The sequence below is a fragment of the Physeter macrocephalus genome, chromosome 9 (genome assembly GCF_002837175.3).
Source record: "Physeter macrocephalus isolate SW-GA chromosome 9, ASM283717v5, whole genome shotgun sequence".
Taxonomy (NCBI): domain Eukaryota; kingdom Metazoa; phylum Chordata; class Mammalia; order Artiodactyla; family Physeteridae; genus Physeter; species Physeter macrocephalus.
The window spans coordinates 34,616,445-34,629,158 of record NC_041222.1 but is presented as its reverse complement, the minus strand read 5'-3'; the positions used below and the strand labels follow the sequence as shown (position 1 = coordinate 34,629,158).

General features: G+C 46.7%; 1 protein-coding gene across 1 annotated transcript in view; it reads right to left on the bottom strand.

Annotated features, from left to right (window-relative positions):
- Window positions 1-10,218, bottom strand: part of GNA14 (G protein subunit alpha 14) — a 200,489-nt gene extending 190,271 nt beyond the window's left edge. The window contains exon 1 of the mRNA XM_024126860.3: window positions 9,215-10,218. Within this exon, the coding sequence (XP_023982628.1) occupies window positions 9,215-9,338 (124 nt within the window). The 5' untranslated portion in view covers window positions 9,339-10,218. The remainder of the gene's footprint in view (window positions 1-9,214) is intronic.
- Window positions 10,219-12,714: the final 2,496 nt, after the last annotated feature.

The following is a 12,714-nucleotide window of genomic DNA, read 5'->3' as shown; positions in this document are numbered from 1 at the left end:
AGGCCCGCATACCACAAAAAAAAAAAAAAAAAAAAAAAAAAAAGAGTTAGACTTCATGATTTTGGAGACCCATCTCACACTTAATTTTATGAATATGAAATTTGGAAGCTCTAAAAGAATCAGTCATTACAATGACTTAAATCCTCTGAAGCTTAAGACCTAGTTTGATGTGTTAAGAGCTACACCATAACCTGACCAAATTTCATAGGAAAATGACCTCTTTCTGTGCAGCTGGCAGAAGTAAGCATCTGATATTGCACTAAGTGGGGATATTTGAAGTGGCAAGACATTATGTGCTTCACATATAAATATGTTGTGTTTGTTGATATAAATCTTTGTAATTGGTATTATTTAAAACAGTGGTCTTCAGATTTTGTAATTTTGAGTTTGTTTTTAAAAATTTGGGAAAGTAAACAAAATGGGACTATCCGTTTGAAAAATTTACCAAGTGAGAATGTTAAAAATATTTTAGTATATTCCTCTAAAAAGCAATTTAAAAGGTGATATTAGACACATTTAACAACTCCTTTCTTAACAGGTCCAAAATGGAACACATTGAACCAACCTGAAGGGTCTTCACTTTACCTCTCCCTGATTCATGCGTTTCCACCTATCTTTCTTATCTGAACAAATGGTACCCCTGACCACCCGGGTGCTCAAACCGGAATCCAGAGAGTCTTTCTTGATCTTTCTTCTGCTACACCTAACACTAGAAATGGAATAATAATCATAAAACATTAACATGTGTACATCCCATCATCATTCTGGGCACTTGAAATGAATGATCTCATTTATTTCTCTCTGTGCTTGGAGGTGCAGTGACTATTGTCCTCCCCATTCTACAGATGAGGAAACTGAGCCTCCAAAGCAAGGTTCACCAGCCAGGGTAGAACCAGGGTTCGAACCCAGAGTCTGACTCCAGAGCGCCACCAGGGAAGCCCCTGAAGTCTAACTCTTAAATACAGACAGAACTACTAGATGTTTAAAAAAATTACATAAAGACCGAGATGAACTATGATTTTTTTTCAAATTATTTCAGAATAAAGCAATAGCCAAGAACAATTAGCAAATGTCTCAAATACAGTTCTGTTTACATATCAAAATCTTATCAAGTACCATTACTAGGAAAGAAGTACAAAGAATATATTTTTCCAAATATCATTTCACTTCTAGGATCCAAGCTCAATTTTCTTATTCTGACACCACTAATCCAGGTATAAGCACATTCAAAATGAGTAATTAGCCCAGATCTTATACACGTAAAAAACAAACCAATTCTGGAATTTTCTAATTTGCCTTTCTTCAAGGCCCAAACCAGGTTTGTCTTCCATCCATGAATGTTCCTACAGTGCCCCAAACAACAGATACGTCCAGCTCCTGTAAGAAATTCACACTACTCATCTGGTATTTCATGGAAACCACTATAGAGACAGAGAAACACATATTTATTCAACCAGTGTTTAAGCTAGGCTCTGTGCTCAACATTATGGGTTCAGTGGTGAACAAAGCCGCCATAGAGTTCAAAGTCTCATGTGAAACTCTTCCTAGACCCAACCAATTGCCTGGATGTGGCCTATCCACAATTATTCAGACATTGGAGCAAACAGTAGCATATATCGGTGCTCCCACAACATTTTGTTGCTGTAATTTTCTTCTTAAACTTCTTTATATATAAAAGGCCCACTAATCTAGGAAGCGACTCTTTTTAGAGTTTCGTAGAATAAGATTACTTGAACTCAGTGGGCTGATGGCAATATAACAGAGGCTTCTTTTCCAATCTAATTTTAGCACTTAATCAGTTTTACGAAATTGAATGTCAATAATTGCGGCAGTTTTGCTTTGTTTTAAATGTGTACTATTAGAGGGAAGAAAAGAGAAAAACATAACCTTATATCCTTGATTTCAAGATTTATTGCCACACAAATTAACATTCTCAAGGTCAAGATGCCTTTGCATTGATGTATACATTTCCTACAGTGTAGTAAATGAAAATCTGTTTTCAAATCAATGGCATACCTTAGAATGGATGTTGCCTTAGAAATGAAATTCAGTATGAAGACTCGGTGACTTAATGAAAGAATGGGCTGGCAACTAAGAGACTGGACTCCTCACTATGGCTTACTGTCAGTTAGCTACTGACTACAAGCCCTGTGACATCTGCTGAGTCTCTCCAGTACTCTGGACCTTTGCCACCCCACCCATAAAAGTTTGCACTTGTGTTTCTCAAACTCTGTGGTAAGGGACCAGTTTTTAAATTTTTCCCATTCAGTTGCAGACTGTTACATCAATGAAATACAATAAAAATACCCTCTGATGCCACAGCAATGTTAAATTGCTATAAAAGTTTCTAGATGCTTATTCTTGATTTCTGTACTTGTCTTACATGCACACTGGCCCGGGACCCACAACTACTTTTTGAGTGGCATTGACTTGGACAAATAGGATTTAGACCACTAGGTACATTAGATGATGATTCTGCAAATGATTTATCACCTTCATTTATCTCATTTTGTTTAGTAATACAATTAGCTTATATTTCCCAATTACATAGTAGCTGAGCAACAGAAAAACATCCTGGGGATGAGTTACTCAAAATGAAGGTGTTATTCATGGCAGGTTCAAGACAGCAGTGGCATAGTTAATCCATCTGTGGGTCACTGACAGCTGACTGACCATACAAAAGATGCCTTTCAGACAAAATAATAAAAGATAAATGTTCTCTTTTCCTCTCATTCATTAAAAAAGTACAAAACATGAGAATGTATCAGTTACTTAGGAAAGAAAACAAAACTTGCGAACCAGGAATATTACCCTTTGGATGGAAGTACCAGCCAATGTTCCACAGAGGGTGAACTTTCAAAGAGCAGACTGATATATGGTGGCTCATGCTAAAATGTTTCCTCCGCACCACTTAGTCCATAATGGAAAGGTAACTACTTAATGGTTATTGGCCATAAAACCATTGCAATTTATAGAAGCACAACTTTTGGAGTTGTACATCAAAGTGCAAGGGTCCACGCAAATGCACACTGTTGCTTTCGTAAGGACTCTTGCCAAGGTAAGACATACATCCACGCGTACCTGCTCTTCCTCTTTGCCCAGCAACCCAGCACCTGAGGACAAAGGCTAAACAGTCGCTACAGATTACCCAGCTCACACTCTGAAAACCCTTCATCAAGTTGGTGAGGGAAAGATTGCTTTAACTTCAAGAAATAGAGCATCTGCTAGGCAGGTTGATCCCAGGGGCCTCCTAGATATCCGCTGAAAGAGAAGGCTATCTGCCTTAGAGCCTAGGGCAGCAAGCAGAGGCTGGCCAGTCCTGAGCTGCAGGCTAATGCTATAAAACAGGTTCTCCAACTTATGTATATCAGGGTCACCTGGAGGCCTTATTAACATACAGCCTGCGGGCCCCACTCCAGAATTTGGTTCAGAAGGACATGATGGGGACTGAGACTTTGTATTTCCAACAAGTTCCCAGTGCTGACACTGCTGGTCCTGGGAACACACTTTGAGAACCACTGGTGTAAACCATCTGATGACAGAATGGAAAAGACCTCAGAGGTCACCCGATCCAAGCCTTTCATTTTACAGGTGAGGATCCTGGGGTTCAAAAGGGAATGTCTTGCTCATGGTCATATACCCACTACTCAGGGGCTACCTCCACCAAAACAAAAACAAAACAAAACACTCAGGTCTCCAGAGCCTTAACGTGCTGTTCCCTTCAAGATTCTAAGTTATAGGACTTCCCTGGTGGCTCAGTGGTTAAGAATCAGCGTGCCAATGCAGGGGACACGGGTTCGAGCCCTGGTCTGGGAAGATCCCACATGCCGCGGAGCAACTAGGCCCGTGCACCACAACTACTGAGCCCTTGAGCCACAACTGCTGAGGTCCGCACGCCTAGAGCCCATGCTCTGCAAAGGGAGAGGCCGCAGCGGTGAAGAGCCCACACACCGCAGCGAGGAGTGGTCCCCGCTCACCACAACTAGAGAAAGCCTGCGCGCAGCAACAAGGACCCAACGCAGCCAAAAATAAATAAATTTAAAAAAAAAGAAAAAGATTCTAAGTTATGACCACACATCTCTGAGCGGGGACTTCATGTTGTTGACTGTCCTATCTCCATACCCTTCTGGGAACTGCATGCTACTTCTATCAGTGACCTTGTAACCGAGCCCAGACAGGGGGTTGGCAGCACAACGGGAACGATTTCTTGCCTAGATTTTACACTCACAAAGGCTGGCTCCAGAGAGCATGCTCTCACCACTACACCTTCCTGCCTCTCCCCCCAGCTCTCTGGCAGTTGGGCACCATCAGATGGCCTGAGGTTTTGAAAAGTGACACAGAGTAGCAGGAGACAGTCACAGATGATTTGCAGCTCTCACGTGGAGGTAAGCATCCAGGGCAGCCTCAGCGACTCTCAGCTCGGGGTGACGAGTCTCTGGCTGTGTGCTTGGCAGTCTGGTCTGACCCCAATGTCAAGACTACCTTGGATCCTGCCCTTTGGCTTAGCCTGCTCTCCAATCCCTATCAATTCTATGAGCTTCCTGCTTCCCCGCCAACAAATTATTCTTCAGCTTAAATGGTCTGCAACCAAGAACACTGCCCAATGTGATAAGCCATTAATTTACCCAGCAGCCAACTGCTGCAATGAAAGCGGGGCTCTGCAGAGGGTCCTGCCGTGCTTTCCACTTTCAGAGCCCTGGGATTTCGGCTGGTACGCTTCTGATTCCTTGGGCAAACGTGTTTGCAGCAGTGGCTGCTGCCCTTGCAGGGAGCCGGGCCCCAGGCCACCTGCATTCAGATGAAGCCACGTCTGTGCTGTGTGTCTCCCAGACAAAAGTGATTGATCCAGGAGCGCACCCTCACCCACACGGGGCCGCGGGCTCTCGCGACAGGGACAAGAAAGGCCCAGGGGGCTCTAGAGCTCCAAAGGGGATGGAGCCAAGTCATGTTGGTGGCCGTGGAGAAGGGCCCCAGGAACGCCCTGGCACTTGCTTTCCCGCTTTTTACTATTTGATCCTTTTCATTTCATGAGATGCCCTGGGAAGAATCCCTCCAATAAAGTCCCTCTTTTGCCTGAATTTCAATCTCTGCCTTTAGTAACACAATAGCTTGGCTACACTGACTTGCTGACACCCCTCTCTGTCTGCCTTCTCAACCCAGCCATCTCCCTCCCTGCAACCCCACACATGGGGCTTCTTATAAGGACACTTTTCTCTTGTGATTCACGTATCACAGAAAAAAAAGAAAATAAAAAGGTGATACAGACTAGAAGCCATCTTTTTTTTTTTTAATCTTTTACGAAAAAGAAAACCTTTGAGGGCTAAGCCTTTTTTTTTTTTACATTGTTTTCTGTCAAACTTCACTGGTAGATTTTTCCATTTTAAATCTGCTCACAGCAGTACAGCCTCAAAATTTTCATCCTCTGACTCGGTGCTTTAGAGATGTGGTTCTTCAGGTGCTTACATACTGGTGATTGATTTGAATTAGGGGACTTGATATCTTTGTTTCAAGTGGCTTAAACATCTTAGAAAAAAGGGTGCAGTTCTCTACTACAAGTGATCAAGGCCCTGCAGTGAAATGTATTATTCCTGGACTGTGCAGAGTGGTACGAGGTGAGCCTGGAGCATGTAGTTATGCCAGAAGAAAGTGCTCCAAAAACGATAGGGGCGGGACACAGGAACCACTGCGCAAATTGGGTACCGTGCCTGGCACTCTGGATTGAACAAAGCCAAAAGGAAGAAACATGAGCATATTTACCATTTTGCTCCTTCTCCTCGTCACAAAGCAAGAAAATTCTGTCATTTTCTACCGAGAAACCCATACTGTCTGCGCCATTCCCTCTAATAGACTTCCAGCCCAGGAACCTGACAGTGAGTTCTAAAATGGAATTTTTTTTCATAACCAATGCAATAAAACTTTGGGGGACTCAGATTTTTCAACTTTTTAGTGTAAGGAGAATAAGATTTTAAAGTCAGCTTAAGGTTCAGAAAACAGTAAGGCGAACTCAAGGTGAAACATTTTTGTTAAAGCATGACCAGGACAACTTACACAAACTGCTAGAGACCTACAACTGGTCAACTAAAATGGAAGTGACACCTCACTGGTGGCTAAAAATGCTCAAAAACAGTGTGATGCTAGCCGACACTTACCACTGCCAGACAGAGCCGAGAGAAGTTAGTCCACAATTAAGAAAGGGTAGAGCCAGGGTTTGAACCCAGGCAGTTGGGACTAAGAACCTACCTTTTTAATCCCTATACCAGCATAAATTAAATACCAACTCCCCAGTACACATTCCTTCCAGACAGTTCCAAGATGAGGTCTGCATCCAAAATTAAGCCATCAGAGTTGCTGGCGACCCTCAACCCAATTAACAAGCAACACTTTCCTAAGCCTCATTCCACACCAAAAACCAATAAAAGATCACATTTCTCCCCATTTAATTGTTATTGTCCAGACACTTTCTTCCTATACCGAGTGGTGCTCATCAGGTTTCTTATCAGAACTCTTTTGTCCTACTTTTATCTGAAGAACTGATAAGGAATTTCTTTCTACTAAATTCAGCTGTCTCCTTATTTCCCCCATCTCCTTCCACTGACAGAGCACCACGCTGACATCTTGCAGATACCAGCCCCAAACAGACAGCAATTTTTATCTTTCCCTGCGGACACTGACCCATGCTTTTATTAAGCACAAACGGGATACTGCCCCACTGAATGCACTTTGGAAACATCCTCAAATCATTTAGTTGCAACAGCATGCTTCCTTGTCAAAGAGTTTGTGGCCTTTCAGGTCATTCCATGCTCCACACAGGATCCTCAATTCCCATCTGCAAAACAGTTTTCACCTGAGGTATCCAGGCAGCAGATCATCTAATGCACCCATTATAGAGGCTCAGGTGATTTTTTTTTTTTAACTCAAATTGCGTGACTTTAGACAGAACAGCATTCCCTGATGCCTTTATCTTTGGCGTTGCCTCCTCCTCCTCTATCTTAAGAAATGCAAGTGTGACCTGCTCCCTTACAGAGTAAAAGAAACCAGAGGTTTCAAAGTCCATCCTTGGGATTGTAGACAATTCCATGTGGTATGGAAACTTTCTAACAGTTTCTGAGTGACTAGCAGTGAGACTGTGTGCTAGTCACAGCTGGGCACGATGAAAAGAGGGATCCTGGAAGGTCAGGCAGTGCTGAGAGGGGCAAGGGCCTGGCGGGTACAAAGAAGGATTCTAATCACCTGGATTAAGTATGACTTCCAGGGAAAACATACCTACAAACATTCCTACCCTAGTCTGAGCGTGAGTAAATCCAAGCATTTTATTCGGAACAGGCTTATCACCAGTGCAGAATGGCTCAGCTTCCTGCTTAATTTTCATTTGTCAAGCTCCTGGTATATTCCAGACACTGAACTTCAAACACAGACACAGATCAGAGTATTTCACAATGAAAGAGGGTTCAGCCTGTCCTTGAAAAGAAAAAGTATGCAGCTAAAGCCAGGTCCGCCCCTAACCTCTGGGGGGCCTGGGGCAAGAGGACAATGAGGGCCCACATAATTACTTTAAACTGCTATCCTCTAGCAGACTGTCACAGAATCCTCCTTCCTTGACATATGCAGCTTTCTAACAACCTGGAAGGCCAGGTACAATTAGAATTCTCAGACCCCTCAGAGTTCTGGGCCAGGTGTTAGACGGCAGCCCCAGCCAATGGACAGAATCCCCTCCCTTCCCCACCCAGGCTCCATCTCTCCTCCAGGAAGGCCTCTTGGGCACACCTGTAGGCCCTCAGCCCACAATTCCAGGCTCTTCCACAACCCCAGTACAGCTGCCCCATTAGGCACTCCTCAGGGACGGGGTCTGCTCCCCCTACTTGCACAGAGCAGGCTTGGGGTCTTTAAATTCCCTATTTCAATGGGGGTCTGGGGTGCGGTGGGCAGTGTGGATTCTGGGTGGGCAGTCCAGTCCACCTGCAGACACCTAGCCCAGCGGGGAGGGGCACAGCCTGGGGAAGGGCAGACCCTGCCCCCCTAAACCCAGGGAATAATTACACAGGGGTTCCCTTGCCCAGGTCTGAAGGCAATACTGACAAAAAGCCTTGTTGTCTATTTTCTTCTAGCTAAGTGGACTTTTCTTTCCTTGAAGCTTTCTGGGAGGGTGACTCCATCTATTAAAGATGAATAAACTGGTATAAGAGAGGATTCCTGTCTGGAAGAGATGAAAGAAAAAGTTGAAATATTTGCAACTCTCTAGAAAGATATGATAGCTGCTACCCTGGTCTGAAAGAAGGAAAAGGTAAATATTCCTCAAACAGCAAATGGACTGAACAGGGTTCTATAACGTCAGAAGAGAATGGATCCTGCCCTACGGCATATTTGGGGCAAACCTTAACATTCTCTTTCCGTTTTTGAAAGTGGGCGTCCCACCTAGGCCTGTGCGGAGGCCAAAATAACCCGACGAAGAACTAGCCAGCGAGGCTGGGGCAGCAGAGTCCCAACCCTAGGAACGAGCATACGAGCACACGCTGAGCGGATCTGAGCTAGGGAGGTGTGGGCCTTCGGCAAACAGGCCTCCCCAAAGGGACCCCCGGGAGGCAGGCGGGACAGTGGTTAAGGCTTGGGCTTCACCCCGACGACCGACCCGGTATCTGCTGTGCCTTTCTTTCCTCAAGTTCGCCAACTTTCCGTCCTCCGTTTTTAATTCTCAAACGGAGAAATCACCTGCTCGCATCACTGCGCGGTGATGCCCAGAAAAACTTAGCGCAGTTCCACACTTCGTAAGCTCTCGGTCCCCCGTGCTTGTTTAGACCTGAGAGCCCAGGGGGCAGAGCTAGCGCTGAACCCAAGATAGGGATCAAGCAGTTCCCCACCACCGACCCCCAACATCCAAGATACGGTTCTGCAGAGGCTGTACGGCGCTGGGGACCGAGGGGCGGGGTGGATGAGGCTTTAGGGTGAGAGACAAAGCACAACGGGGAAAGCAGACACGGGTCGAATGTTACATCTCAGCCCTGTTTGGGGGTAAGAAAGCGGGTGCCTTCGAATGCCGCCCAGCTGGAGGTGCAAAGGACGGGGCCCAACTTGCTGCCATCCGCGAGCCCCTGGGGAGGGGGAGGAAGCTGCGCTGCACCCCGCTCGGCTCCAGGTCCTCCAGGCGGGTCCCACGCGAGGGAAGCGGCCGGGAGGGAAACACTCGGCGCTCAGGGGTCTGGGAGACGCAGCCACTCACCCAGCAGCAGCAGCTTGAGCTCGCGGCGCGCGTCCTTCTTGTCCCGGCGAAGCTGCCGCTCGATCTCGGCGCTGATGCGCTGCGACTCCTTCTCCTCGGCGGACAGGCAGCAGCAGCCGGCCATGGTGCGCGCAGCCCCCGACGGGCTACGCCGTTTCGAGGGCCCGGACGCTCCGCCGGCCGCTCTCCCGGCCGGTCCGCGACGGCACCCGAGGTCGGTGGGAAAAGACTGGGGGCCGACTCGAGTTTCGGAGTAAAAGGCCGGGACCACTAGGGCTCAATCCCTCCTCGAAGGGTCGGCTCCGGGGCGGGAGCCAATTTGGAGCTCTGGGAACGCTCAAGTGCACCGCAGATCTGGGCTCGCCCGGGGGAGGAGGAGGGCGAGCCGAGGGAGAGAGCGTTGCCGGCCCCCGGAAGATCAGCGCGCCCCTTGGCACAGGAGCGTGACAGGGAGCGCAGACCGCTCGTGAAAAGTTGGGGCGTCGCTGCCGGGGGCGGCGGGGAGCGGGATCTCCCGGCCTGGGTGTGTCCCAGGCAGGTGGCAGGCAAGGCGTGGGATGGAGGCCGACGTCCTTGGCTGGCGCTTTCCTACAAAGTTCTGAAAACCTCCGCAGTGATCGCCGCCTGAGACCGAATGGAAAAGTTCCTGGGGGCCCCCGTGGCCCTAAGAGGCGGGAGGAGGCGGAGCTTCTCGAACCCGCTGCCCTGGCGTCGGCCCGAGCTGGCCTTCGGGGCACGCCAAGCCGAGGGCGCCTGGGGGCGAAAGAGGTGAGCAGGGAGCTGGGGCGCGGAGCCCAGGCCTCTCGAGTTTCGGGGAGCGGCCCCCACACCTTTCTCCCTGGCCGTGGCGTCCCGGCGCGGGGAAGGCGGTGGGCCGAGTGGCCGCCAGGCCCAGCTCCCTGTCCGGATCCAGGTTCCGACAGGTGAGTGAGGTTCGCCAACTCGCAGCCTCAACTCCTCCCAGCTGCGAGAGGAGCGGAGCCCAGCGTCCGCAGCGCGAGGCAGCCCGCGGGCGGAGAGGTTGAGTTCTGCCGAACTGAAATTGAGCCTCTCGCGCCAGCCTCAGCACCACGCACACCGCGGTTTCCTAGACGGGCTCCTTCCGCTTCCCGGACGCCCCAGCCCAGCGCCGGCTCGGCCACAGCCTTCGGTCAGCTCGGCAGTCTGCCTGCAAGGTGGGGCTGGGCCTGAGCCGGCTGGCGCTGCACTCAGAAGCAGCTGCCCCTGGGTTCAGTGAAATAAGAGAAGTGCGAGAGCGGAGGGTCAATATCCTCCCGGCTCCTTCGTAACCCGCCGGACGAGGAGGGTTGAGGATGTGAGGAAGGGAAAACGACTGGCCACTTTGCATTTTACGATGGGAAAGACTCCTGCTTTGTAAAGAGGGCTGACCCGTTTCCAGCAGCCCCTGGCATGGTCCCTGCCCCAGCCCTGAAGCCTGATAGCCGCCTTGCAGAGCTGTGTCCGCACAGCCACATTGGCCTGGCTCCTGGAACGTGGGGATCACGTTTGAGCTGCATTCATAAAAACTTTAAAATTAAAAAGCACCTCTTTGTACTCAAATGGCACGATAGAATGCGTATTAACAACATCTGATTTTGCCTTCTGTGTACATTTTGAGGCAGAGGGCAAAGAGTTTCGCGGGAAAAGCAGAAAAGTGAAGGTGGAGGGAGGGGATCCCGTCGTCCACAGCAATGAATGTTTTTTTTTTTCCTTCTCTTCAAGTCAGCATGTGCCATGTAAACACTTTATGGCGTTAGGCAATTAGCTAATGCTTCCTCTATTAACAGCAAGCCTAAGTGCCTTTCTTAGGAGTAGCATATATTTAATCAATTCAAACTGAGGAGCATATTGAGTGGAGAGAGTGGTATATGTCATTATATAAAGAACTTGACATTAGGATGCTATCTGGCTGCAAGGTCTTATTATTTATTTTACACTTTAGGGAATGTAGAGGGATCAGGCATTAAAAAATGCATGTGCATACATTCTTAAATGCATAATTATTTTAGTTTCTTTGCAGGCATAAATTGACAGTAACAGCGACCCCTACAGGAAAGCTTCTGGACATGATCTTAGCCATTTAGTCACACATTTCTCTCTTAGCTCTTACAGATTCATTTACAATTTGAGAATAAGACCTCTTAGCTTCTCAAATTAATAATTGCGTCATAATTATTAGTAGTTTTTAAATGATTAAAATTAGGGCAAATTTGAACTCCCAAGTTAACTGGAATAACTCTCCTGTTAGGTCTAAAGTTGCTAAGATTGCAAGAAAGATATGAAGCATATTGTTTATAGCAAATCTGCAAAACTTTCCTGGGCTGGTGAACTTGGCAGTGTGTATCAGAAGCCTTAAACATGTCCATCCCCTTTGACCAAACTAGTAATTATCCCCTTAAGAACTAATTGGAGAGGCCAAAGTTTTTATTTCTAATAACTCAAAACAATCTAAATGCCCAACAAAGGTGAATAGTTCAAATAAATTATGGCATTATGCATACAATGAGATATTATATAGTCATTAAATACGTGAATATGTAACAAACATGTGAATAACACAGATTTGGGGGGAAAACCTCAAAATATTTGGAGTGTAAAAGTCAAGATACAAAAATATAAACAGTATGATACAAATTTTATTATGGGAACACACATAATGCATTTTTAAGGGACTAAAAGAACATATTCCAACAAGGTAAGTTGCTCTGAGTCATAGCTTTTTGCTTGATTTTAATTCTCTGATATAAAATTATTGGGGGCAGCTTGCATAAAGTAATCTAGGCCCTAATTTCCTCAGCTGTAAAATGAAAGGGGAAGAATCAGAATAATCTCACAGGGATCTCCCAACTCTAACATCAATTATTTCTTTGCTGATTTTCACACTTATAAGATAGTATAAAAATAGTCATAAACCAAAAGTTGTTATTGACAAGTGGTAGCTAGAGAGGATTGTAAAACTAGGATATCACAAGTCAATTATTTTTATACTTCTATTTTTTTAATTCACATCTCTATTTTCCTTATCTTTAGGATCTGGGGAAGGGATGGGAATAATTTTAAGTTACTGATTCATTTGCAACATTGTTACCGAAATTTGGCTTCTTGTACATTGGTGCCTGATTAAATCTCAGAGACAGAGTTCTGGGCGAAGCAGAAAGAAATAGCTTTATTGCTTTGCCAGGCAAAGGGGGACACAGGGGGGTAGTGCTTCAAGGCTCTATGTCCCGTCCTGGAGGGGGTAGTGAGGAGTCTTACACTGTTCAAGTAACAGGGCGTGATCAGCTCGTGGACATTCTTCTGATTGGTTGGTGGTGAGGTAATCGGGAGTCAGCATCATCAACCTTCTGATTCCAACTGGTCTGGGGGTCCATGTGCTTATGGGCAGCATACAGTTAACTTCTTCCACCTGGTGGGGCTTTCGGTATCTGCCAGACAGCTCAAAGCACATGGCTCAATATTATCTATAGTCCTTGAGGAAGAACTAAAGGACCTTGACTTTG